This window comes from Rana temporaria, chromosome 2 (genome assembly GCF_905171775.1).
Source record: "Rana temporaria chromosome 2, aRanTem1.1, whole genome shotgun sequence".
NCBI classification, from domain to species: domain Eukaryota; kingdom Metazoa; phylum Chordata; class Amphibia; order Anura; family Ranidae; genus Rana; species Rana temporaria.
The window spans coordinates 249,877,835-249,905,753 of record NC_053490.1 but is presented as its reverse complement, the minus strand read 5'-3'; the positions used below and the strand labels follow the sequence as shown (position 1 = coordinate 249,905,753).

Genomic DNA, 27,919 nt, shown 5'->3' with positions numbered 1-27,919 from the left:
GACGTAAAGATTAGATCATAGTACTTTAGATATGTACATTTACTCTTGCCGATGTCATCTTTAAAGTGGAACTTTACTGTCCCAATAAACAGTGATCATTTTTAATCCTCATGTTGCTAGTATTAGTAAATAGATAGTAAAGTAGATCATGTTTGTTTTAAACTTTTGGTTTATATTTCTTTGGTTACTCCCTGGTTTAAAAGTAATTTCTCAACAAAATAAAGCATGGAGACATGAATGGATAGGGGAATGTGTAATAAAAAAAACAGAATTAAATAAATAGTGTTTTTGTTTTGTCGTGATCAGATGCAGTGAAGATCCGCTTTAATGTGCTAAAAAAAACACTGTTGGACCTACCACTAACAGTATTTCCAGGACAGCTATGAGAGAGATGATTGGCTCTGCCCTCTACAGGAAACACAAATCAGATACAATTTAAAAAGGCCCCTCCCTTTCCTCTAACCCTCAGTTTAGAAGATCAAGTAAACCTCCACCAAAAGTGCACTCGGCAGAGGAAAAAAAAAAAAAAAAAAAAAAAAAAAAGGTCGACCAGTGAAAAGAAGAATAGGGTGGGAATATAAAACGCTGTCCTGGAAGGTTCCTGGAAATACCATTACCGGTAAGTCCAACGGGGTCCCCCCACCTTCCAGGACAGCTACTTTCCTACCAAAGGGGAGGTCCTGGCTGGAAAGCATCTGAACCCTATAATGTTTGACAAATGCATGAGGAGGAGGACCAGACAGCAGCTTTAGAAGTTTCCTTCCATGGTGCCCCCGCTCTTTCTGCCCATGATGTGGCCATGAATCTCGTTGAATGAGCCCTAATTCTAGGAGGGATGCGACCTGACGCTTTGCATGCTTCACAAATGGCTTTCCTAATCCACCTAGCAATAGAGCTTTTAGACGCTTTGGATCCCCTTCTTGGGGCCACTGAACACCAACAGTTGGGAGGAACTCTTAAAACCACTGGATTTCTCTTGGTAAAGCAGAAGATATCCCTTTACATCTAAAAAGACAATCTTTCTTCCTCCGTATTCTTGGGAGAACTACAGAAACTAGGCAGTACTACCTATGAAAGTTTGAAGCACTTTGGGCAAATAGAAAGGACCAGGCCTAATCACTACCCTGTCCTCTAGAATGCTCAGGAAGGACGACAGATCAGAAATACTTCCTGACGCAATAGCCAAAAGGAAGGAAATGTATTTTAGGGAAGCCTTATGCAAAGGCTCAAAAGGAGCCCTTGTTAGAGCATTTAATACCAACGACAGATCCCAGGGATCCCATGTTTAATGAGCTTGGGCGCCTGTCTAGATATGGCTGAAAGGAACCTCCTGACTAAGGGATCTTTCGCTAGTCTCTTACTGAAAACAAAGACAGGGCCGCAACCTGAACCCTAAGGGTGCTGACAGATAGTCCTTTCTCTACTTCCTTGTGCAAAAAGTCCAATATACAGGGAGTGGAAAAATAATCTATACCGGATTTTCTTTGCAAGGAAATAAAAAAAAAAGTTTTCCAAACTTTCCCATAGATTCTTCTTGTGACCAACTTAAGGCTGCTAAGGATTGTTTGAATAACTTTCTCTGAACACCCTCTCAACTGCAAGATGCGCAGCCTCCAGGCCGTCAAATGGAAGGCCTGAGGGTTTGGATGCAACACTGGTTAGTGAGTAGATCCTTCTAATCTGGAAAGGGCCAGGGAAGGTCCACATAGAGGGTCTTCAGAGAGGTAAACCAACTCCTCCTGGGCAACCAGGGGGCAATCAAAACAACTTCTGCCCGGTCTTGAATAATCATCCGAATTACCAGAGGCAAGAGGGGAAAACGGAGGGAAAGCGTAGGCCAGAGTGAAATGCCATGGGAAGGAGAGAGCATCCGTCCCCAAGAACTCTGTCTCTCCCTCCAGAGAGAAGAACGCTGGCAGTTTTCTGTTGACTGGAGGCAAAAAGATCCACTGTGGGAAGACCCATCTTAGCACAATTTCCTGGAACGTGCCTTGATGTAGCTCCCAACAGCTGGAACTGATGCTCACTCTGCTCAGAAAGTCCACCAGTGCATTCTCTGACCCCCTGATGTGGACTGCCCTGATAGAAGTGACATTGATCTTTGCCCAGGACAGAATCTGTTGTGTTAGCATTAGAAGTGGCTCCGAACGAGTCGCCTCCTTGCCTGTTCATTGTCTGATAAAATTAATGGGTCCGAATAGACCCTCGTTTGCAGAGCAAGAAGAGCTTTCCCCACAGCTGGTGGTTCCCTGAAATTTGAGGAACGGCCTGCCTCTTCTGGCAACCAGGCTCCCTGGGCCTGCCAGCTGAGAGAGTGCACCCCAGCCCCATAGACTTGCGTCTGTGGTGACTTTCACTGGAGCATGTTGTGCCCAGTTCTTTCCTCCCTGCAGGTGTTCCTGCTGCTCCCACCAGGAGAGATTGAGAAAATCCTCTTGGCAGCTGCACCAGCTGATCTAGAAAATTCTTCTTGCGCTCCCAATGGCGTAGGAGGAACGTCTGAAGGGGTCTGGAGTGCAACTGAGCCCATGGCACCCCTGGGATGGCTGCAGTCATTAACACCAATAACTGCACGATACGCAAGAGACTCTTGAATTCCAACACCTAACGTTTGAAGAATAAAAAGGAATTGTCGGAAATCTCCACCCATTCCTTGAAGAAATGGGACAACCTTACCCCAATTCTGGCGTCCCAGGGGATTTTTGGAAAAGGCTGAAGGAGCAAAGAAAGAGTCCCCCTTTTTGCTTATCTTCGTTAAGACCACTTTTTATTCGCCTGTTGGTTTTAAAATTAACCTTGTTCTGGAAACTGCAAAAAGGCTTCTTATTCTGTGGCTTATTTCTTTGAGAAGAAGGGAACCACTTACTCTTCTCAGAGGAACGAGCTAGGACCTCCACCAAGGAGGAACTGAATAAGAGCTTGCCTTCAAAGGGGATGATGCAGAGTTTTTGGAGGTAGAGATCACCCTCCCAAGATTTGAGCCAGATAGCTTATCTGGCTGAATTAATGAGAGCAGAGCATCTGGCTACAGCCTTTACGGAATATGCAGCTGCATCAGCCAAGAAGGCAGCTGACTTGGCAATGAGTGGGAGGGACTCCCCAATCTCCTCTTTGGGGGTGTCAGATGAAAGAAGATCATCCAGATGCTGAACCCATACATCCAAATTCCTAGCCTCACAGGTGGATGCTACAGCTGGACCCAAGGAGAAAGCTGAAGCATCCCAGGCCTTACGCAGCAAGCAAACGGCCTTCCTGTCCATTTAATCTTTCAGGGCCCCCCCGAGTCTTCAAAGGACAGGTCTGACCTTTTGGACACCTGTGATATAGGGCATCCAGTCTAGGACATTTAAAATTTCCTCGAATTCAGATTGAAAAGGAAATCTTTGTGTGCCCTTTAGACTGGAATAACCTCTCAGGTTCCTTCCACTCTGCAAGAATCATATCCTTAAGTGACTGGTGCACCGGAAAAGCTCTCGATTTCCGCCCCTGTAGACCCATATACATTTTATCTCGTACAGAATGGACCAGCCCTGCTACTCTATCATTAAAGGACCGGAAGGAGGCCACAACCTCCATCATGGAAGACATTAACTCTTTTAAAGAGGCAGTCTCTGAATTGGCTCTGAGTGGAATACAATCCTCACAAAATAGTTTATAACCATCAGAGAGCCTGGCCCTACAGTTCCCGCATTTCTTCTTCACTGGTTTGGCCTAGAAAAAAAAAAAAAAAAAAAAAGCAGAAAAACAACAACCATAAACAAAAACGGTCCATACAGAAAAATGTCCCTCGCTGTAGAACTACAGACAAGGGCTTACCTTTGGGGTAGTATGGGAGCCGGAGGCTGCAGCTGGTTCAATCTGAGAGGATGCTCCATCCTTAGACCTATCCTCAAGCTCCATCGGGCGAGCTGAGATCATCCGGAGAAATAGGCTGCTGTTGTCCTAATAGAAATGCGCCTGTCTGGCATTCAGCAGACTGGTCCCTAGGCAGCATGTGCTCAGTGTATAGCGCCGTGCTCCTTAAAAAAAAAAAAAAAAAAAAAAAAAAAAAAAAAAATGGTGCCCGGAAGTGCCTCACGTGACTTTCGGTCCCGGGGGCCATCTTAGTACACCTCAGCGAAGCACGAGGAGGACAAGGTTCCACACAGCAGAGCTGGGGAAAAAACCTGAAGGAAGTTGCCACAAATTCCTCAGCCAGGTAAGCAAGTACCTCTGAATAGGGAACCCTTCTGGACAGAAATCCTCCTGGGAGTACATGACTTAAAAACACCCAGGACTTGGCCACAACTAGTCCTGGATGACACCTGAGAAGGGGGGGTCCACCAACCACAGTTACCAGACCCAAAAAATACTTAGAAAGTGTTGGTGCTTCGAGGGTCTGGAAACACAAAACAACTGAGGGTTAGAGGAAAGGGAGGGGCCTTTTAAATTGTATCCGATTTGTATTTCCTGTAGGGGGTAGAGCCAATCATTTCTCTCAAGTAGCTTTCCTGGAAGGTGAGGAGGGAAAAGTGAAATGGAGCCAATGCGGCTGAAAAATGGTTGATTCTCAATTAAAATTACAAATCAGTAAAGTCAAACAAATTTTCCATCAAATGGCTTTAACTTCTTATAATGTTGCATCTTCCAGGAACCTAGTTGCTTTGGGCATGAGCAGCATTACATACCATCTTTCACAAATGAGTGTTTGACTACTGTATTAAAGCAGATCTTCAGTCCCACTTTTGGCCAGGCTTCACACACCAGTCTCTGGTACCATGTACAGATGTGCCAAGACCAGGAAGGTTTCTGACTTGCATTTTGCCAGTCTGCAAGTGAAAGCCCACACATGCGCAGATGGCTGGGAAATCAGCATGTGGGCAGATGTGCTGCAGGGCCTATGTAACCCTATGTAATTCTGTTACTAAAACTTGAACTTCCGACAACAAATATTTACCTTGAACATGGTATTTGGGAGTTTAAACTTGCCACATTTCAATTATCTTACATGGCAAATTGTTCTAAGTATTAATACCACAAAAAAAAAAAAAAAAAAAAAAAAGGAGGATATAACCTACCAAAAATGTTTTAAAATAGAAAGCCATTTTATGACAAAAAAAAACAAAAAGGAGGTGCAGGGAACCAACATATTGTTGCCATCAACACCAATATTCTTATGCTAGCCTTGGAAACACAAAACACTTCATCAGTACCTTGGGAATGATGAGAAGAGCATCAGCGAAAGCTTGCACACCAAGCTGGGCTCGTCCTTTCACATTAGGCTTGTGCTTGACAAGAGCAGCAGCTATAGCAACTTCTAATGCACCTGCACCAGCCACAACACATCCTGTTCAAAGAAAGATAAAAAGACTTGAAGTGGATTCATGTGCTCTGCATGTAACATGTGAAAGTGAAATGACTACCAACTGTTGTCTTGTAGAGTGAACAGTATTACATATACACTCAATTTTTTTTATATATGAACCTTAAAATATAAGCAGTGGTTGTAAAGGCGCAAGTTTTTTTTACCTTCATGCATAGAACCTTTTGTGTGCAGCAGCCCCTCTTTAATACTTACCTGAGCCCCACAATCCCCTCAGCCATATATTACACTCCTCCCAATAGGCCAAGACAGAGCAGCGTTGCCATTGGCTCCCACAACTGTCAAAGTTAATCAGGGGAGAGAGGGGGCGGGGCCAGGTTGGGGCTCAGTATCTGAATGGATATACGGTGCACAGACTCCGATAGGTGAAAACCTATAACAAGCTGCTTGCTGAGGGGCACCCAAAAGGGAGGGAGAGGCCAGGAGCGGCAAAGCGGGACCCAAGAAGAGGATGATATGGGCTGCTCTGTGTAATTCCAACCAACATGTTTTTATTTGTTTAAGTGAGCCTTTACAATCACTTTAAAACATGACATGTTAGGCATCTATTTACACGGCGTAACATCTTTAACATTATACAAAATAAAAAAAATTAGGTAGTTTTGTTTTCTTAAAAAAAAAAAAATAGAAATTATATTATATATATATATATATATATATATATATATATATATATATATATATATATATATATATATATATATATATATATATATATATATATATATATATATATATACACACACATACACACACACACTATTATATATAACACATATACATACACACTCATTTGAAAGACCATGCAAATACAGTGACATAAAATACTGCAATGATCGTAATTTGTCTATGGTCTCTGCTAAAAAGTAATACTGATTTTAACTTGTAAGCAAAAGGTGTCAGAAAAGGGCTTAGGCGTGAAGTGGTTAAAGAGAACAGTGATCATCTTTATTTCAGATTTGTGGAGCCATTTCTTCACAGCTACCACAGTTGCTAATTTACAAGTATCTTTGTGCTACAGAAGTGCCCCTTAAACCCCCTCAGTGAGAATTTCAGGATTTCCCCACTTATTACTTAGAAATAAAACATTTGGATCATGCAGTTCTGCCTATAAGCATACATTAGATCCGTCACTATGTACTGTACTTATGAATACGTGCCCGTGAATGGTTATTTTCACCAGACGCAGAGGAAAAGGACAGTCATTAATCTTGCACAGATTTGCTGCCAAGGGTGCTATATATCACACTTGGGTGTTCTCTGTGCTTTACATAAAATATATAGATAAGTAGAACTTATTTTTAAACAGATGTTACAGATCACTTTAAAATTCCAAGTGCCTCCACAAATACAACTACCCCACGTTATTTTGAAAAGGACTCAGAATACTTGGGTTAGCAGTGTAGGGGTCCCAAAAATATCCACCCAAACACTTTCCTAATGCACACACAAGAATACCAGCTGTTCTGAAATGATGGGTGCTGTAATGACCATGGGCTGGAAATTGGATAATGAAAGTGAAGAAAATGTCCTCAGCACACCAAGGATTCCTCAAAAGGGTCCAAAGATTTATTTTGTGGTCACATGATAGATAGTTATACAGATGTATGTATATCACGTGACCACGAAATAAAGCTTTGGACCCTTGTGCCGATGACATTTTCTTTACTTTAAAAATATCCACCCCTGCCATTCTTGATTGAACAGAGGATCTAAAAAAGCCACTGCCTCACCTCATTCTAAATTCAGTAATTTTGTATGTTTTGAAATGTCACCCCATCTCTGGCTCAGTAGTCAGTTTGTGTTATTATGAAGACGGAGAAAAGAAAAAAATAAAGAAAAAAAGTGACATACAAGAAAAAAAATCTGCATGTTCGATCCCTTCGACACACCCTATATGGAAGGGGGTTTGATTTGAATGTTGATATAAAGGGTATGCACAGCTACAATCCCCCATTGCTGCTGCACATATTCCACCACTTGAAAATAGTGAAGGAGAAAGAGAATGAAGTACAGGACACAACTGCATTAGCAGGATATCAGCTGCGAGAACCATACAGGAGTATGACCAGTGGTCATTTGTGGACATCAAGTGGATGCCCGTAGAACGTATAATTTTGTGGCTAGCATCTGCTTTTGCCGTGATGAATAGAGGGAAGGTGGCAAACTGTTTTGTGAACACTATGGGACTACACAGTCTATAAAGATTAGTAACCTAGTTAGAGCTAGAAATTTACCAGCTAGACCTGTATAAAAACGTATTGGCCACTGTAATGCAAGGACCTACCTAAACATAATTGTAGAAAATTGACCGAATACACCCTAGCATTATATATTGATAAGAATCTCTCGGGTTCTCATTTATTATAAAGGTGCACAAAAATGTTGTATCCACATCCTTCAGAATTGTAATCTGATGAGTTCCTGTAAATAAAATATCCGAGTCTGCTATAGTTTTTATAAAATGATCTGATAGGTACAGGTTCCATTTTATTTTTGCCATGATTAAAACTTGGAAACAACTTACCATCTTCAATTGCATTTTTAACAGCTCGCAAGCCATCCCTAATGGCATCTTTTATTTGAGTTAGGGTGTGCTTATTAGGCCCCTTAACAAGCAAGGTGACAGAGCGTGGATGGTCACATTGTTCTATGAAAGTAAACTTCTCCTCACCCTAAAATGAGAAATTCATTCCATTAAAAAAGTTATGCATATGGGAGGCAGTAGATCCTGGCATGTAACCTACCACTTACCATTGTATACTCATAGACAAGACCAGCATGTCCTAAACAGTCTGGGGTGAGGTCATCAACTGAATTCATTGCACTGCCACCACAGGCCAATGTTAGTCTAGACAAAAAGGTTAAGGTCAATACAAATGTATACAGAAACAATTGCAATAACATTAAACAAAATAAAACACTTTAGTTAGTTCACCTCTCCATATTTCTCCTCTTTGCTCTGCGGAGGGCAACAATCCCCTCCTTTGCAAGGGCATCCAGGGAAAATGGGTCTATTCCCTGAAAGGAAAATAAAAAACACCTAGATTAATACCAGATCAAATTAAACTTGGGAATATTTGATACATTTGCATATACAAACAGTAGTAAAAATATAAATTTACATAAAAAAAAAATAAATAAATAAATAAAACTTACAGAAAACATGGCACAAGAAAGACTTTACAATGGGGCATCGATTTAACAACATTATTCTAAAAAAAAACAAATTGAAAGGTTGGGGTAAAACAACAAAAGTATTGAGTGGGCACTGTTAAAGTGGTTGTAAACCCTTAGACCACTTTTACCTACAGGTAAGCATAGATTTAAGGCTTACCTGTAGGTGCAAGAAATATCTCCTAAACCTACATGGTTGAAGAGATATTTGCAGAAAAGACTGCACCTCTTGCAGGGTGTTTTTTTTGTGTGAGGGTTTACTTCCTCTTTAAAATCTTCATCCTGGAGGCAACTAGATTATATGTCAGGCAAGTTAGGAAATATAAAAACAGAAGAAAAAAAATAAAAAAAAATATGGTTAACTAAAGAGGCAAGATGGTAAAGAAAGGGGAGGGGGGGTAAAAATCTGCATATAGAAGATTCAAGGAAACAGAAGGTGTAGCGGATAGAGAATAGTATAAAAATAGAGGGAGGCCAAACATTATCAGTGCCTTTAAAAGCACAGAAAGGAGGAGAAAATTGATAAATAAGGGCACTCTTTCACACTGCCAGCGGTAAAGTGTCGCTTTACTGTGATTTTTGCGGCTGCTAGTGGAGCACTTTTAACCCCCGCTAGCAGCCGAAAAAGGGTTAAAATTGTCCACAAAGCCCCGCTGGCCCATTGATTGCAATAGGCAGTGGGCGCTTTAGGAGCAGTGTATTCACCCCCTGAAAGGTGCCACATGCAACACCGGAGGGGGGGGGGGGGGGGGGGGGATTCCAAAAAGTGGAAGTTCCATTTTTGGGTGGAACTCCACTTGTTATTTAGCATTAAATTTCACCACGCCATATAATGTCACTGTGTGCACCTAATTTCTTTGCAAACCCAGTTACCACCTCGTAAACCGTGATATCATCAATAAGCTGTACATGGTCTTTGCAGAAAAAACAACTCTGGGAGGTACCAGCAGGCCCCACCAACTACTGGCTGCCTGCAGAAAACTACAGGAGGGACAGATACAAGATCCCAGTCACCCTGCACAATGAGAGAGTACAACAGTGACCATTTTTTAATACAGGAAGCTCCTGCAGAGGCAAAGTGTACACTGGATTACCGCACAGATCTGAAATACAGAAAGCGTGCCAAGAGTCTAGAAAGAAAAAACACATGGATCAATTTTTTAGCCTAAATGTTTTTTTCTTGGAGTAAAGCTTAAAAATATTTTGTCCTGCTTTTACTCACTAAGCCAGGGCTCGACAAATCCCGGGCGCCAGGTCGACTAGAAATAGGGTCCTGGCGACTTGGCTTGGAAGGGGGGGCAAAAAAAAAATATATATATATATTTTTTTTTGTGAACTGGCGCCATCTGGTGGTGAGCCGTTGGTATTACAAGTTAAGCATTACAAGTTAAACAGCAATTCTAATGTAATTTTTCACTATTTTCACTGCCATCTTCTTCCCTCTAATTAGAACCCCCAAACATTATATATATTTTTTTATCCCAACACCCTAGAGAATAAAATGGCGATCGTTGCAATACTCTGTCACTCCGTATTTGCGCAGCGGTCTTGCAAGCGCACTTTTTTGTTGGAAAAAATTACACTTTTTTTAATTAAAAAAAATAACAGTAAAGTTATCCCCATTTTTTTTATTATGAAAGATAATGTTACGCCGAGTAAATTGATACCCAACATGTCACGCTTCAAAATTACGTCCGTTTGTGGAATGGCGTCAAACTTTTACCCTTTAAAATCTCCATAGGCAACGTTTAAAAAACTCTACAGGTTGCATGTTTTGAGTTACAGAGGAGGTCTAGGGCTAGAATTATTGCTCTCGCTCTACCAATCGCGGCAATACCTCACATGAGGGGTTTGAACACCATTTACATATGCAGTCGCTGCTCACGTACGTGTTCGCTTCTGCGCGCAAGCTCGTCGGGACGGGGCGCGTTTTCTGGCTCCTAACTTTTTTAGCTGGCTCCTGGATTCCAAGCAAATTTGTCAACCCCTGCACTAAGCAATATTTGCATCTCATGTGTGCTTTGCATGTTATTTAGATTTATTGTCATCTCAGTAGACCCCTCACACCAAAACGCAAAATATGCGTTTTTTGTTTTTTTTTTAGGAGCGGCTAAGCAGATCGGCTGTGATTACAAGCAACGAAGGAGAGATTTGGGGTTAGCACAAGACCTCCTCTGCAACTCTAAACTGGTAAACTGTAGAAATTTTTAAAGGGTCGGAGATTTTGAAGTACCATCCGCAGTGGGTGTCGCCATTCCACAAGTGTGCGCTATTCCCCCAAATTACCTACCTGAGCCCTTTCTCTCCCCAGCAATGTCCACAATCCCCTCAGCCATATATTACACTCCTCCCAATAGGCCAAGACAGAGCAGCGTTGCCATTTGCTCCCACGACTGTCAAAGTTAATCAGGGGAGAGAGGGGGCGGGGCCAGGTTGGGGCCCAGTATCTGAATGGATATACGGTGCTCTGACTCTGCTTGGGTGAAAACCTATAACAAGCTGCTTGCTGAGGGGCACCCAAAAGGGAGGGAGAGGCCAGGAGCAGCAAAGCGGGACCCAAGAAGAGGATGATATGGGCTGCTCTGTGTAATTCCAACTATAACAAGTTTTTATTTTTTTTAAGTGAGCCTTTACAATCACTTTAAAACATGACAGGTTAGGCATCCATTTACACGGCGTAACACCTTTAACATTATACAAAATAATTAGGCTAACTTTACCATTTTGTTTTCTTCCAAAAATAATCTCTATCTATATAGACACACACACACACACACACACACCTGAAAGACCACGCAAATACAGCGACATAAAATACTGCAATGATCGTAATTTCTCTATGGTCTCTGCTAAAAAGTAATACTGATTTTAACTTGTAAGCAAAAAGTGTCAGAAAGGGGCTTGGGCGTGAAGGGGTCAAAGAACAGTGATCATCTTGATTTCAGATTTGTGGAGCCATTTCTTCCCAGCTACCACAGTTGCTAATTTACAAGTATCTTTGTGCTACAGAAGTGCCCCTTAAACCCCCTCAGTGAGAATTTCAGTATTTCCCCACTTATTACTTGGAAATAAAACATTTGGATCATGCAGTTCTGCCTATAAGCATACATTAGATCCGTCACTATGTACTGTACTTATGAATACGTGCCCGTGAATGGTTATTTTCACCAGACGCAGAGGAAAAGGACAGTCATTAATCTTGCACAGATTTGCTGCCAAGGGTGCTATATATCACACTTGGGTGTTCTCTGTGCTTTACATAAAATACCAACTTTGAAATGTTAACTCACCTTCTGGTTGAGCACAATGAAGCCTTTGCCAGAATCACCACACACCTTCTGTTTCAAAGCTACGATTTTTTTTACCCTTTCCTGAATGAATTGCCTTTCCGCTTTAACAAGTTTCTCACGCTCATCTGCACTTTTGTAGAAGAATCCAGAGTTTACTTCCCTGAAATGACAAAATGTGACAATTAAAAACCAAAAAAAAAAAAGACTTCATCTTTTCACAGGCAGGAGGTATTTAGCCAAATACTATGTATTGTTGGAAATTGCAGCTTTACAGCAACTGTACAATTTTAGACAGATGTTGCAAGTTAACTGCTTGCCGACCAGTGCATGACTATATACGTTGACAGCATGGCACGGACAGGCAAGGACGTGTATATACACACACACACACACACAGACACATCACAATTAAGGTTGTGGACTAGAGCTGCAACTAACAATTATTTTCATAATCGATTAGTTGGCCAATTGTTTTGAATCGAATAATGGGTCAATAACCAAAAAAATAAAAAAATACTGCGATTTGCATTTTTTTTGCCCGATTTGTTGTTTGGCAGATTAAAAAAAACACAAATGCTTTTTCTGCAGCTTCTTCATTGAAGTATATTGAACTAAAAAAAACAAAATGGCAACGTTTTGCGAAAAAAAAAAAAAAAAAAAAAAAAAAGTCCTTGCCCTTTCCAAATACGCAGCAGCTGAAAAAATCATGGAGGTGAAACCATGTAAATGAACTGTAGTGTGTTTCTGCAAAAAGCACAGAGGTGTGACCCCAGGCCTGAGATGTTTAGTAACATAATGGGGTTAAAAAAAAAAAAAAAAAAAAAAAAAAAAAAATTAGTACAAAAAGAGCAAATATTCGCTACGGTAAGGGGTTAATTTTTTTACTGTGGAACAGTGAAAGTAATATTTACAGTACAGATTTGCCATTTTTGTACTAAGGGCTAATTTTTTTAACCCCATTATGTTACTGGCCGATTAATCGATTATAAAATTAATCGATTACCATTTTCATAATCGATTAGTTGTTTCGGCCCTATTGTGGACATGCGCTCGACCGCGGCCTCGATCGCCGCGGGGATACCCGCGATAGCCTCACGGTGAGGAAGAACGGGGAGATGCTGATATAAACAAGCATCTCCCCGCTCTGCCTAGCAACAATGACTGAGCACCGCTTCCTGTAATTGGAAGTGGCGATCACCGTCTTGTCACACATAGCCCATCCCCCCTACAGTAAAAATCACTTACTAGGGCACACTTAATCCCTACAGCGCCACCTAGTGGTTAACCCCATTCACTGCCAGTGTCATTTTCACAGTAACAGTGCATTTTTATAGCACTGATTGCTGTAAAAAGGACAATGGACCCAGAAATGTGTTAAGTGTCTGATGTGTCCACCATAATGTCGCAGTCATGATAAAAATTGCCGCCATTACTAGTAAAAAATTAAAAATTAAATAAAAATGCCCTAAAACTATCCCCTATTTTGTAAACGCTATAACTTTGTGCAAACCGATCGATAAAGGCTTATTGCAATTTTTTTACCAAAAATATGTATAATACGTATCGGCCCAAACTGAGGAAAAAAAATGTTTTACATATATTTTTGGGGGATATTATAGCAAAAAATATTTTTTTTTTCAAAATTTACTTTTAGGTTTATAGCGCAAAAAATAAAAACCGCAGAGGTGATCAAATACCACCAAAAGAAAGCTCTATTTGTGTGTGTGGGGGTGGGGAGAAGAGAGAAACACGTCAATTTTGTTTGGGAGCCATGTCGCACGATAGCGCAATTGTCCGTTTTGCAGAATCCCAAAAAGGGCCCGGTCATTGACGCAAAGCAAAAAAGTAGCTCACATGCCACGCTGGTTGCAGTAATCTTCTATTACATAGAACATTCATTTCGTAAGGAAACATTTTCATATGGATTGTATTAATTGCAAATAAGGAATATCAGAGCCTAAACCAGATTAAATTAAACTAACTTCTCAGTTCAAAGCCATCACCATTTTTGTAATGGCTCATTTTTGGCATTAACACAGTAAATATTTACTTCAACTAATAAGACCTCATGCACACTGGACATTTTTACAGCTGCTCTTTTGGGCATCTCTGCCCCCTCGTGACGTTAATAATTTATATTATGTGTTATTTTTTGGTGAATGAGTAGAGGTACAGTGTACACCATGCTCAATTACATGGGGGATAGTGACATTCATTAAAGCGGTAGTTCACCCTCGCTTACATCATTTTTCCATCGAGACAGGCATTGTAGCGCGAGCTACAGTATGCCTGTCCCGATTTTTTTACCCCCGTACTCACTGTGTACTCGTACATTAAAGATTTCGGCTCCCGCGGGGAATGGGCGTGCCTATGGAGAGGGAGGATGATTGACGGCCGGCCCTGGCACGTCACTCTCCCCGAAGACAGCCGGAGTAGGTCTCGGCTCTTCACGCCGCCTGCGCACAGGCTATGCGCAGGCGCCGTGAAGAGCCAAGCCTATTTCGGCTATTTCCGGAGAAGCGTGACGCGCCAGAGCCGGCCGTCAATCACTTTCCGTCTGGATTGGAACGCCCATTCCCCGTGGGCAGACGGAATCGTCTAGGTCGGATTAAACAGTGAGTACGGGGATAAAAAATGTAAGACCGGCATACTGTAGCTCGCGCTACGATGCCGAATTTTATGATAGAAAAAAAAAAATAAAAATAAAAAAAAATTTTTATTCTAGGGTGAACCCCCGCTTTAATGCTACTAAATAGTTTTTCGTTTTCTTGTGTGCATGAAGCCTAAAACACCGCTCAGCTCCCCTCTTAACTCCTCAGAAACAGAACAAGAATTCAATTGCTATTTTATATAACTGTTAGTAGAGACACACACACACAGAGGCGAAGACACACAGAAGAATGCAAGACACACAGAAGAATGCAAGACACACAGAAGAATGCAAGAGATAGAGGAACACCAAAGCAGAAGCTAAACGAAATTCAAGTTAAAGCGGTTGTAAACCGCATAAACTTTTTTTTTTTTCCCCCAAACCTGCAATGCAAAAGGCATAATAGGCTAGTATGCACCGCATACTAGCCTATTATGAAATACTTACCTCGGAACGAGGTGTGTACCACTTACCTGGTCCACGCCGAGCAGGATGTCATCTTGCTCCGGCGTGTCTTCCGGGTATCGCCGCTCCAGCGCTGTGATTGGCTGGAGCGGCGATGACGTCACTCCCGCGCGTGCGCGCGGGAGATTTAAAATCGGCAGGGTCCGGCGATGCCGGTCCTTCAGCCGTGGAGTCCCCCCTGCGCATGCGCCGCCCGCATTGCGGGGGTAATATCTCCTAAACCGTGCAGGTTTAGGAGATATTCTCCTTACCTACAGGTAAGCCTTGTTGTAGGCTTACCTGTAGGTAAAAGTCCAAATAGTGGGTTTACAACCACTTTAAGCCACTATGCACAGGACAGGAGAACCAAGACCAAGCAGCATGACATACTGTTAGTGCTGATAAGAAATTGGAGCACAGAGCTGAGTGAACAGGCACGAAAAGGAGTGTGCTGTAGTATGGACAGCTGACGGGACCTCCAAGAGAAGCCAATGCAGATACTGTGATGACAGTGATACAAGGATGCGGGCAAGTTTAGTGGACACTGAAGAGGAAACGTGTAGTGGACAATAGAGAGCAGTAACAGATTATTTTTTTTTCCCCTAGAGATGTCAACACTGTTAAAGGAACACTAAAGGTTTGTTTTTTTATTAGATCAATTGATTGCTGTAAGCTAGAGCATTTAAATATCACTTACCTCGTTTTTCCTTTTGACCTCCAAAATACAGTAATCCAGGTTTGAAAATGCAATTTCCTGTCTCTCCTCTTCTTGCTTTCCACCAGCATCTGAGCCATTTTGCATGGTGGAAGGCAGAATGTGCTCACCCCCTCCCTATGACTCCAGCCCTGCGTGAAGATGCTCTCTTATCCCTCACAGGCATGGAGGCTAAGCCTAATGGGAACTGTAGTTCCCATTAGGCCGTGATGTAGCAAGAATGAATGCGCACCGCAAACCAGGAAGTCAGTGAGAATAATGATTCAGGAGTGACGGAGGTGAATAAAACAGCTCGATTTCAACAGGTATCAAACTAGTTCTAATGCAAAACATTACTTTTTACTTTATCAGCTACTGTCAGACTTTAAGAGGAAAATATTTTTGTCTTTACAACCCCTTTAAGTGAACAATGTATGTTCTGGGGACCCATCAGATATGTAAAGAAAATGTCCGAAAGTGGTCAGTTCTAATATAGTGCATGCACTTTACAGTCACATTCACGTCTGATGGTAGAAGCCTACAGCAGTGAAACTGAAAAAAAATATTATATATTTTTTTTATACTATATAGGACGAATTGGTACTCATGCACTGCAAGCAGCTGGTCTAGACTGGTTAGAGATCTTTATTTGCTCTAAACATTTGCAAGGGAAAGGAATTTGTCTCACCCGTTGGCAGAAACCTCCAGCGAAAACAGGATATTGCAATTTTTATTTAGAATACTTCTATGGTGCATCTATACACTTATAGCAGGCATTATACCCAGGGACAACATGAATGAGCACTTACGTTTTTTCATATTCTAGAGACACATTGCATGTCAGAATGAATGCATCTTCAACTCTCTTTTTCATGTCTGGATGGCGAGCCCCATGATCAAGTACTAGTCCTCTTATAAGCCTAAGGAAAGAAACAAATCCAGTCTGAGAAAAGACAAGTTAAACAAGCAATGCATAATAAACGTATACTAAATGAGAAAAAAAATGTACTCAAGTGTGCAGACATGCTAAACAGAATGCCATAGCAAAGCACAGTTGAAGATTACTCTAGCATGGTGTCTGACTGCAAAAATCACCACACGATGATGCAGAATTCATCCATGCAAGCAAAAAGAAAGAACTTAAAGCGGGGTTCCAACCACAATTGGCATTTTTTGCATGTCCTTTCATCATGCGTTTTTATAATATAAATCCGGTCACACAACAAAACAGCCCAGTCATGTGTGAACTCTGGAGCAAAAAGCCCACCGGCCACCCCAGGAGTCATGGGGTATGTCGTGGCAGACGCAGCGCTTAGCCAAGGTGTGCTCCCGCTCGATGGCCGGACTGGGGAGACTACAAGGATCTATATATCCAGCCTGTCGCCAGCCGGCAGTTGAGCCACGTCCTTCTCTGCTAGGCAGAAAAAAAAAACTGAGGCTGCAGGGAGAAGGGTTATGTCCGGAGGGACCGCCCTGGGGCAGGGCTGTTCAACTCTGTTAAAGCAACATGTATTTAAATATCTAACATGTTCTGCCTAGTCCTCTTCTATGAACAGGAACATAACCCACTTGTCAAGACTTGAGAAGGCTGTGTCCGTCCATGGACGATAAGAGAAATTTTTTAAATTAAGTTTTATTACATTATATCAGTGATTGTTAACTTGTGATCTGCCCAGCTTTTCTTGCTCATTAGCCATCCTTGTTAGTGTATTTTATGTGGGGCTCAAGACAATTCCTTTTCTTCCAATGTGGCCCAGGAAGGTCAAAACTTTTGACACCCCTGCTTTAAAGAGCGATGTAAAAAACCTCAGATTAGGAATTTTGTCATTAAAAAATAAAAGGAAAAGTTTACCATCAGTGTATACTACATACTAACCAAATAACAGTTGCATGGACAAAGAAAATACACAACAAAATAATGTTACTTCATTCAGCAGCAGAGCTCACCAACGTTAGCACTGTCCAAATAAAAGCTCTACTTACGTGGTGTCACTTTCGGTTTTATGCTTCATCTCCATAATTTCAACCATGTACAAGTCAATTGGCTCATTATCTTGTCTTATGGCAAGAACAGAATCCACAACTGCCTGCAAGAAAGGCAAGAGCTGAATAAACCCTTCCAAAAGAGGTTACAGCGTACCAGTTTGGGGGGGGGGGGGGGGTCCAATCACAGTAAAAGCTGAAATCTAGCTACACAGATTGAAATATACCCTAAATGTTACACAAAAAAAAGATTAACAGCATAGATCTATAATAAATGCTCATTTTTTGCATGCATTATTTTTTTTTAAATAGGGAGCCTGCAAAACATTGCACCCATGATCTGTTGATCGAGAGTGCAATGTCAGGCTCTTGCAGATTCTCAGTACAGCTGTCTGCCTGTACCTCCCATATGGGCAGACCGTTCCTAAACTACAGGAAGAATGAGCGAGCTTTGGAGGCGGCTCACCACTGCTCTCGCAATCCATTGAACTACAGGACATCTGCCGCAGAGGTAGACGGGACTTGTAGTTAATTCATTCACAGAACTCATGGAGCCCCACACAACCATGCAGTTTTTAAATGAGACAGCGGGTGCAGAGAGGGGATACTTCACTCACTGATAAAATAAGTGATCGAGAAAAAGGGGGGGGGGGTGTTGCGGGGCTGCTGTATTAGTTACATGTTATACCCCAAATACGGATTTAACATGTAACTACAGATGAACTTATCCTTTAAACACTGCAGCAGTGAGGGTGCCGAGACTGCTGTCCAACATGCAAAGCAATAGTACCCGAGACTACTAGGCACCATATTTTATTAGACTAAAAAGGATAAGTTCACCTTTAACATATTGGGAGGACGAGGACGGAGGAGGACCACACAAGTGGGAATGATCACCAGCTGAAGACGTAATTTCAGAAATCTAGTATACTGCTATGATTCTGTGCACACTACAGTTCGTACATTAAAATTTGAACATAACACTGGACCCAGATTTTAAACACAAAGTTAAGATCATAGAGGGTTATGTGAACAGATTTTTGTATCAACTAATTACATTTACCTCAGTTAAAATATCAGCCAACTCAGCATGGACTTTGGTGCGAAGTGATGTCCGGGCCACATTGATAAGTGTCTCTCTATCCATCTCCTTAGACACCTTGACCTCATCCAAAACTTTAAGTGCTTTAATTTTTGCAGCTTCAAAACCTTCTGTGACAATTCTTGGATGAAGACCCTTAAAAGCAATAATAATCTTTGGGTTAAAAAAAAATGTAAATAAAAAAAAAAAAAAAAAAGTACAAGACTAACTGTTGTTGAGGCATAATTGCAACACCTTTCTCAGGACCGCCAATGTGTGTAGTACCTAATCTACAAGACATGAATTATGCTTATAACAGGCTATTCTTCTGTCAGTCGATTTCTAGCTCCTGACAAAACAAATAGCCATTAGGAAAAGATCTGACTCAGTACAGTTCATTCATAAAGTATTCAGACCGCATCTTCACTTTTTAAATTTTGTTACATTGTAGCCTGATGCTACAGTTATGTGCATTCATTTTTTATTTTACATTAACCTACACTCAGTACCCCCATAAAGACAAAGTAAAAAAAAAAAAAAAAAAAAAAAACACTGAAATACTGCATGTACTTAAAGCAGAGGTCCCGCAAATTTTTTTTAATTTTTTTTTTTAAAAAGCCAGCAGCTACAAATACTGCAGCTGCTGACTTTTAATAAATGGACACTTACCTGTCCAGCATGCCGAAAAACGCAAGTTCCATTTTTGGGTGGAACTCCGCTTTAAGTAGTCAGACCCTTTACTCAGTACTTTGTTGAAGCTCCTTTGGCAGAAATTACAGCCTTTTTTGGGTATCACCTGAAAAGCTTTGCACACCTGGATGGGGGGCATTTTCTGCTATCCTATGCTTAGGATCGTTATGTTAGGACCTCAGACTGGGCTGAATGTTCTTCTGAGAGCTGTGCAACAGGTTTTTAATTGAGGATATGTCTGTACTTTGCTTCATTCAGCCTTCCCTTATGAGCCATGCCCGAATTTCGTCCAGACATAACATTTAGAATTAAGGCCAAACAGTTCAATCTTGGTTTCATCAGACCAGAGAACATTGTCCCTCACAGTCAGAGTCCTTCAGGGGCTTTTTTTTTTTTTTTTTTTTAAAACTCCAAGTGGACTTTTGGGTGTTTTGCACTGAGGAGAGGCTTCCGTCTTGCCACTCTGCCATAAAGCTCAGATCGGCGGAGAGATGCAATGATGGTTGTCCCATCTCCACACATGAGCTCTCAACTCTCTTACCAAGGCCCTTCTGCCCAGATTGCTCTGTTCAGACAGCCAACCAGCTCTTGAAAAAATGCTGGTTGTGACAAACTTCTCGTTTGAGAATAATAGGGGCCACTGTGGTTTTGGGAGCCTTCATTGCAGAAGAAATGTTTTGTAGCCTTCCCCAGATCAGTGCCTTGCAATAATTCTGTCTGAACTCTGCAGGCAGTTCCTTCTACCACATGGCTTTTGCTCCGATACAGTATGCATAGTCAGCTGTGAGGCCTTTTATAGAGGGATGTGCCTTTCAAAGCATGCCCAATTTACCATTGAACTCCAATTGAGGTGTAGAAACATCTTGGCAAAGATCGAGAAATGGGAGGAACCCGAGCTAAAATAATAAAAATACATATGCAAATGTATTTAAAATTCACTTTTCCATTATGGGGTTATGAGTGTAGATTAATGAGAATAAAACATTAATTTAAACAAGTATCAGGCTGCAATATAACACAGTGCTTTTGAGACACAGAAGTAAAAAGAAACCAACAATTTGAAATCAACATGAAAGGAACAACACTGGTGTGACAAAACATTGTACCTGTGCAGTTCAAACACTTCGTTATTTCCAAATTTAAAATAAACTTCACTAAATTAGAATGAACATTTTTCATCATATGCATATCACACAATACCTCAGATATGTAAAGGTCTGCTTGTTTTAAAAGTTCTCCAATAATCAGAACATTAGAGGTGGTTCCATCTCCAGTAATGTCATCTTGTGCCGTAGCTACTTTAGCTATCAGAGAGGCTGTCGGATGCTGAATTTGCTAGAAATTAAAAAAAGAGGAATTCACTTAATATCATAGTTTATTGCAACAGCCCAATACAGAAAACTTGTGTACTTTATAGCCTTATGCACTTTAATAGGATCTGAGTTTCAGTAAAAAAGCATATATCCATTTATTGCACAAGGTCATTTGTGTGTACATTTGATATTACACCAAGTACTTCAAACAGTAGCACATTTAAAGAGGAAGAACACACTGCCTCTTTTTCTGGTCACCTCCAAAGTAAAAAAGGCATCATGCGCTAGTAAGCATCACATACTAGCACATGTGAAACCTACTTGCAAACAAAGCCTTCATCTTCCCCCGGGGAGGTCGCATCCTTCTTCGCACGTCTTCCTTCCGGGTCCACGTACCCTGGTTGTGCAAATGGCCAAAACCGCGTGTACTACCACGCGTGCATGGGAGCTGCCGGTCACAGCACAGTGCTCTGAAGAAACAGCACAGGCGGCCATTCCTTCAGAGTGCATGCGCCGATTAAGTCATCAGCGCCGTATACAGTAAGCATCTCCCTAAATAGTGCAACTTTACGAGATATTGACAGAACCTACATGCAATCCTTATTATAGGCTTGCCTACAGGTACAAACATTAGAAGGAAGTTTACTTACTGTGCAGTGCATCATTTTTTGGGTTTGAGTATTTTGTTTATTGAGTATTTAGGTATTTATGGTGCACCAGTCACTTATATTTGTGATAAAGAGCACAGGCCTAGCAACTGATGACTTTTCTCTCCAACAATGGGTGGAACAATACCCACCTGTTTTCACTGAACACCAACAGCTTTGAACTGGTCCTGTAACATCCTTTCCTCTGCACTAGACCTGCTCGGTTGGCCAATCAATGAAAATAGTTAACTATTTTCATAAATCGATTAATAGTTTCTGCCCTATCTTGCAATCTTACTGTATGCTTTCTATGTGGAAGAGAGATATAGATTAGAAAAAAAAAATAATATATATATATATATATATATATATATATATATATATATATATAGAAAGAAATTATTTTAGAACTTTATCCACCTTTGGTGTGATCTATAAAACTGTACAACTCAATTGGAAAACAAACTGAACTCTTTTAGGGAGATTAACCCCAAGTAAAGCATGGAACACAGTCAGCATCAAATGGAGAAAATATGGCACAACAGTGACATTACCAAAAACTGGACGTCCCTTTAAAATTGATGAAGATAGGAAGAAAACTGGTCAGGGAGGCTGCCAAGAGGCTTACAGTAACATTAAGAGAGCTGCAGGAATATCTGGCAAGTACTGGCTGTGTGGAACATGTGATAAAAATCTCCTGTATTGTTCATATGTCTGGGCTATGGGGTAGAGTGGCAAGACAGAAGACTTCTTACAAAGAAAAACATTCAAGCTAAATTTTGCAAAAACACATCTGAAGTCTACCAAAGGCATGTGGGAAAATGTGTTATGGTCTGATGAAACCAAGGTGGAACTTTTTTGGCCAAAATTCCAAAGGATGTTTGCCACAAAAACAAAATTGCACATCGCCAAAAGAACACCATACCCACAGTGAAGCATGGTGGTGGCAGCATCATGCTTTGGGGCTGTTTTTCCTTAGCTGGAACAGGGGCCTTAGTCAAGGTAGAGGGAATTATGAACTTCTGTTAGAAAGTTGCATGTCATCTTTCAGCATGACAACGACCTAAAGCATACATCCAAATCAACAAAAGAATGGCTTCACCAGAAGAAGATTACAGTTTTGGAATGGCCCAGCCAGAGCCCAGACCTGAATCCCATTGAAAATCTGTGGGGTGATCTGAAGAGGGCTGTGCACAGGAGATACTCTTGCAATCAGACAGGTTTGGAGTGGTTTTGCAAAAAATGGGCAAATATTGTCAAGTTGTGCCATGCTGGTAGACTCTTACCCCAAAAGACTGAGCGCTGAAAAAAAAAAAAAAAAAAAAAAAGCCAAAAGGTGCTTCAACAAAGTATTAGATTAAAGGGGGTTGTAAAGGATTTTTTTTTTTTTCACAATAAGCATCCTTTACCTGCAGAAATTCCTCATTGTTCGTTTTTGCTCAGAAGTTGCTCTATTTCTCCTCTGTTCACTTCCTGCTTGTCTGATTTTACGGACCACCGTGATGGGAGACTTTACTGTGGTGGTCAGCAACGTGCTCACCCCCTCCTGGGAACTACATCTGTGTGGCAGGACGCTCTCTACGTGTTAGAGACTTCAAGGAGGTGTGAATTACTGGGCGTGCCACAATTCATACTGGGAAATGTAGTTCTTACATGAACGAGCGCCGCAAACCAGGAAGTGAATGAGAGAACAGAAACTAGAATGCCGGAGGTGATATAGATGAAGGAATTTAATAGGTATTTACTCGTTTTTTATCAGAATCATTACATTATTCTGTCTGTCTACCTTGCAGACATTAATTTTAGGCAATTTTTTTTTTCCTTTAGTGACCCTTTAAGGGTGTGCACACTTATGCAACAATATTTTATTTTTACTTCCCTGTGCCTAAAAGATTTCAATTTGTTGTTCAACTGAGTTGTACAGTTTATAGGTCCCATTAAAGGTGGAAAGAATTCTGAAATGATTTATCTTTGTCTTATTTTTTGACATCACAGAAACCTGACATTTTAACAGGGGTGTGTAGACTTTTTATATACATTGTAAGTGGAATGTCAGATCTTGATGACCATAAACAATTCTTCAGGGCCGCACTGCAACAAACTTACCATTTCATGAAGTAAGACATTTCCATCTTTGGTAAGCTTGATGTCACCAGATCCAGAGACAAGCCTGAAAAAAAAAAAAAAAAAAAAAAAAAATTGATTACTGCTTTAACCCAAGTGACTGAAAACAAAAACAAACAAATAAAGTAGTTATGTGAAGGCCTCCCAATTTATTTTTTACCCTCCTCAGGACGTACAACCTCATAACTGAATCTCAACCAACATCGTTTACATGCAATACCATTCGGCGAGCACCGTCATAGCTAAAAAAAAAACATTACCAATGAAATCTCAAGCCTAAAATGTCCTCACAAAAAAACTCGTCTTAAAATGTTGCATTGTTTGTGTTGACTGTTCCAATTACTCAAATTGAATACAAGGTAGAAGAGCCTCCAGACATACCACAAATTAAGCCAGCAAATGCCAGTGATGGACAAAATAAATGGTGATTGAATTCCAAAGAGAGAGGACCTATGGCATCCAGCACAGTACAGATCTGTAGGGACAGGTGTCTGTGGGATATGAGAAGGGGGTGAGGGCATGGACTGTGGCAAGTGTGCAGCGATGCTGCTCATCACAGGACCCTGAAGAATGTGGCCATCACATTGGGGGGAGTGTACATTATTCCTTTACCTTTTCTGAACTTTTTATCTACTACATTTGTCAGGTCGCTTTAACGGACAATCTGTAAATGGGAGCTTATCCCTTTGATATGCAGATGAAAAAAATGGATAAAAAAGTAAAGCCATCCATAACAAAAATTCTTAAGAAAGGGAAGTTTGGCTCATTTCTCTAATTATTGGGTGAAATTGTTTTTGACAGCAGTGAAGAGAGAATTCAAAAATGGAGGGAAAAGTTTTCTTGCATGAATGAATTTCTAACAGTGTATGCTACTTTCATTTGGTAAATCCATTTATTTCAAAAATTAAAGTTTTAAGCAGGTACCATGTGATTGATGTGGGCCAATCACAGATCACAAGCAAGCTCTTCACAAATGGAAACCATTCACGACAGTTTGTTTACATTGTTATCACATGTTAGCTTTGACCAATCATTGTGATCACTTGATACTCTGTACCTGGTAATTGTAAGCCGCTGTATCCAGTTGACACATTGGTCACAGGTGTGGTCTGCTGCGCGCCCCTAAGCCAGACAGACTGGATGATGTACATGTGCATCATCCAGTCTGCCCGTACCGAGGGCTGTCCAAAAGTAGCTAAACATGGAATGAGGCTTTAAAGCAAAACAAAAACCTCCTATCCTTTATAGCCAAAGAAGCTGCCATCTTAGCCCATCTGATATGCAATTATGGTCCTGCACATATGATCAGCTAGAACTGTCATTTGATTGCTTTACAATTCAGTTGAGAGCACAACGGTGACAGTTCTTCACGGCATGCCTGAAATGTATATATTTTGGGAAACTGTTAAATTGGTGGGTTTAGTCCTGCTTTAAGGACCAATTTACACTGCCCCTCTGAAATTGCTGAGCATCCGAAGGGATTCACCACTCTGAGCGCTGTGTTGCCGCTGCACTAGGGGGCAGTGTGACGCACGATTAATTGCATTGCACCTTTTTTGTATTTATTTTATTTAAAGTGTACAAAACATACACTTAACCCATTGCAATGTCGGGTATCGTAGTGCACTTGCCAACATTGCAGTGTGATACGAACCTATGCACTGTGGTAAAATCTTATAGCATGGGCTGTGGTAAAGTGTGAATGGGACACATAGGAATTGTTTCCTGTGGTGACAGATGTTTTACAATGCAATAAAACATCTGTCACAGCATATAGTGTGAATTGGCCCTAAAGCTCAGCACAATCTTGTATGAGCCAACTGTCACTTGTTCTAACTAAATCAAAAATACAATTTCAGAAGCAAGTCTAGGGAATCCGATTTCTCAGTCTCACTTTAGGGAGTGTTCACACTGCTACCCATGGAGCAGTTAAGTGTGTGGACACCAGTGTTTTGAGCAGGAGCGCTGTGCAGTAGGAGGAAGTGCGATGCGCATTTTATCGCAGTTTTTTAAGTGAATTTTATGAAACAAGCACACAAATCAACACTTATTCATTACCACTGCACAGCAGCGTGGTGCACTAGTTGTACAGTGACATACTGGGCCATCCAAAGCAGTGCAATGTTATGCCAACATGTTACCCAATATCCCACAGCATTCTGATGTGAACATGACATACAAAAAATGACCTGCATTTATCCATGAGGAAAAACTTAGGGTAACTGTACATAGTGTGAACGGGTCCTTAGTTCACACCACATGCAGTCCAGTGCATTTTTGTTCTGGATCAAAAACACATGGCTAGTAAGTTATAAGGTTTTCAATGGCTTAGTTCACACCAGTGCATTCCAGAACAAAAAGTGGAACATACTGCATTTTTCTGCACTGTACTGGAACACAGTAAATGCACTGGAACGTCCTTATTTAAGGTCAATGAGAAAAAAAAAAAAAGAGGGGCTAATACAATGGACCAAAGCAAAAATACACCAAAAAATGCACAAGCAGAAAAGCATTGGAACATCCGGTCTGCGTTTCTATGGTGTGAACTGGCCCTTAAAGGGGTTGTACATTTTTTCCCCTAAATAGCTTCCTTTACCTCAGTGCAGTCCTCCTTCACTTACCTCATCCTTCCATTTTGCTTTTAAATGTCCTTATTTCTTCTGAGAAATCCTCACTTCCTGTTCTTCTGTCTGTAACTCCACGCAGTAATGCAAGGCTTTCTCCCTGGTGTGGAGAAAGCCTCTTGAGGGGGCGAGCAGGAGTGTCAGGACACTCTCTACTTTGCAGATAGAGAAAGGAGCTGTGTTAGTGGGTGTCCTGACACTCCTGCTCGCCCCCTCAAGAGGCTTTCTCCACACCAGGGAGAAAGCCTCACATTACGGTGTGTAGTTACAGACAGAAGAACAGGAAGTGAGGATTTCTCAGAAGAAATAAGGACATTTAAAAGCAAAATGGAAGGATGAGGTAAGTGAAGGAGGACTGCACTGAGGTAAAGGAAGCTATTTAGGAAAAAAAATGTTTCCTTTACAACCCATTTATGGGTTTTACTTCTTTATTCCTCTGCAAAGTAAAAGCATAATGGACTAGTATGCATCGCATCCTAGCCTATTAAGTGCCACTTACCTGCAAACAAAGCCCGCCATGTCCCCGCACTCCAAAAAAACAATTTAGTTGCCTTTATTGGTAAAATATGATAAAAGCACTACAAGTCACAGCAAAAATAGGACAGTTGACACGTTTTGCACTAATGCTTAGCTATGACTAAGCATTAGTGCAGAACGCGTCAGCTGTGTGTTTTATTTTTGCTGTGACTTGTAGTGCTTTTATCTCATTTTACCAATATAGGCAACTAAATCGTTTTTTTTGGATTGCGGCTGCCCATATACATCCTTTCATTTCCTACCCGCGGAGTGAACCGCCTGCGATTTCAATGCAGAACTTGCCCTTAGGAGTAAAGAACCACCAGGGGCAGACTGACCATTGGGACTCTCAGGCACTGCCCGAGGGCCCCATGCCACTAGGGGGCCCCATCAGGGTTGCCAGGCTCAATAAAACCAGGGTCAGTATGTAAAAATCTGTGTTTTTTTTTTTTAATCTGTCCCGGATATGTCCAAAACCGACATGCGTGATGTGAAAATCCTGAGATTTTAGCTGCCCTGCCTATGCAATGCCTCCTGGCGTGGTGGCAATCTATAAGCCCCATAATCTTCTATTGCCCGGGGGCCCCATGAGTTGTCAGTCCACCCCTGAGAGCCACTATAGATAAGTGACTGCTATTGGGAATCACAGGAATTAAATCCTATGACACACATGTCCAGATCAGAAACAATTGTATCAAATTAGACACTGATCGCTTTGTCACACCATTACACCTAGGATACTTAGGAGGAAATCCACAATCAGCACCGCTAACGATAGGATTAGTAGCCCTTGTCAGCAGCACGTGGTCTCATACACTATGCCCATATATGGCAGCTCCTCTATCCCGCCACCCCTGGCGCCATGAACCCCCATACCAATGGGCGCTGTCCGGTCTATAGGGTGAAGACCACTAAGGCTGCGTGCGCACACATAGACGGCCGAGCCGGGTCCCCTATACATACATACACACAGCGCTCTTACATCTTCATGGTCCCCTTAGGCCCGAGGTTGGTCCTCAGCACGTCCTGGAGGCCGCGGGCCGCACTGATATTCACCGCGAGAGCCGCTTGGGCTCGGGCCACTTCGGCTTTCGGGTTTAGGGCTTTGACGGCGGACATGATTCAGACTCGTGTGAGACACAATGCGCAGAACCCCTCCGTCACTCCACGCCGCGTCTGGCCCTTCCAGAACAATCTAGCATGCTCAGCCTGCACACACCGCCCTGCGCCAAACCTCATTGGCTCAGCAGCCGCCCGTGCTTTGTCATTGGCCGCCTTGTTCTCGTACGTCAGATCATCTCGCGAGATCTCCATGTAGTTCGTT

General features: G+C 41.6%; 1 protein-coding gene and 3 non-coding genes across 4 annotated transcripts in view; all 4 read right to left on the bottom strand.

Moving 5' to 3' along the window:
- CCT6A (chaperonin containing TCP1 subunit 6A) overlaps positions 1 to 27,817 on the bottom strand; it is a 30,389-nt gene extending 2,572 nt beyond the window's left edge. Inside the window, exons 1-11 of the mRNA XM_040336756.1 lie at positions 27,578 to 27,817; positions 23,438 to 23,501; positions 20,572 to 20,706; positions 18,664 to 18,837; positions 17,601 to 17,704; positions 16,427 to 16,537; positions 11,830 to 11,989; positions 8,301 to 8,383; positions 8,117 to 8,213; positions 7,890 to 8,037; positions 5,193 to 5,326 (exon numbers count right to left, since the gene is read on the bottom strand). Coding sequence (XP_040192690.1) covers positions 5,193 to 5,326; positions 7,890 to 8,037; positions 8,117 to 8,213; positions 8,301 to 8,383; positions 11,830 to 11,989; positions 16,427 to 16,537; positions 17,601 to 17,704; positions 18,664 to 18,837; positions 20,572 to 20,706; positions 23,438 to 23,501; positions 27,578 to 27,714 — 1,347 coding nt within the window. The 5' untranslated portion in view covers positions 27,715 to 27,817. The remainder of the gene's footprint in view (positions 1 to 5,192; positions 5,327 to 7,889; positions 8,038 to 8,116; positions 8,214 to 8,300; positions 8,384 to 11,829; positions 11,990 to 16,426; positions 16,538 to 17,600; positions 17,705 to 18,663; positions 18,838 to 20,571; positions 20,707 to 23,437; positions 23,502 to 27,577) is intronic.
- Positions 6,496 to 6,630, bottom strand: LOC120929792. Its single transcript, XR_005747491.1, has one exon. It is a non-coding gene; the product is annotated as a small nucleolar RNA SNORA22 (small nucleolar RNA).
- Positions 11,661 to 11,795, bottom strand: LOC120929791. The gene has a single exon (XR_005747490.1). It is a non-coding gene; the product is annotated as a small nucleolar RNA SNORA22 (small nucleolar RNA).
- Positions 16,619 to 16,740, bottom strand: LOC120929785. Its single transcript, XR_005747484.1, has one exon. It is a non-coding gene; the product is annotated as a small nucleolar RNA SNORA15 (small nucleolar RNA).
- Positions 27,818 to 27,919: the final 102 nt, after the last annotated feature.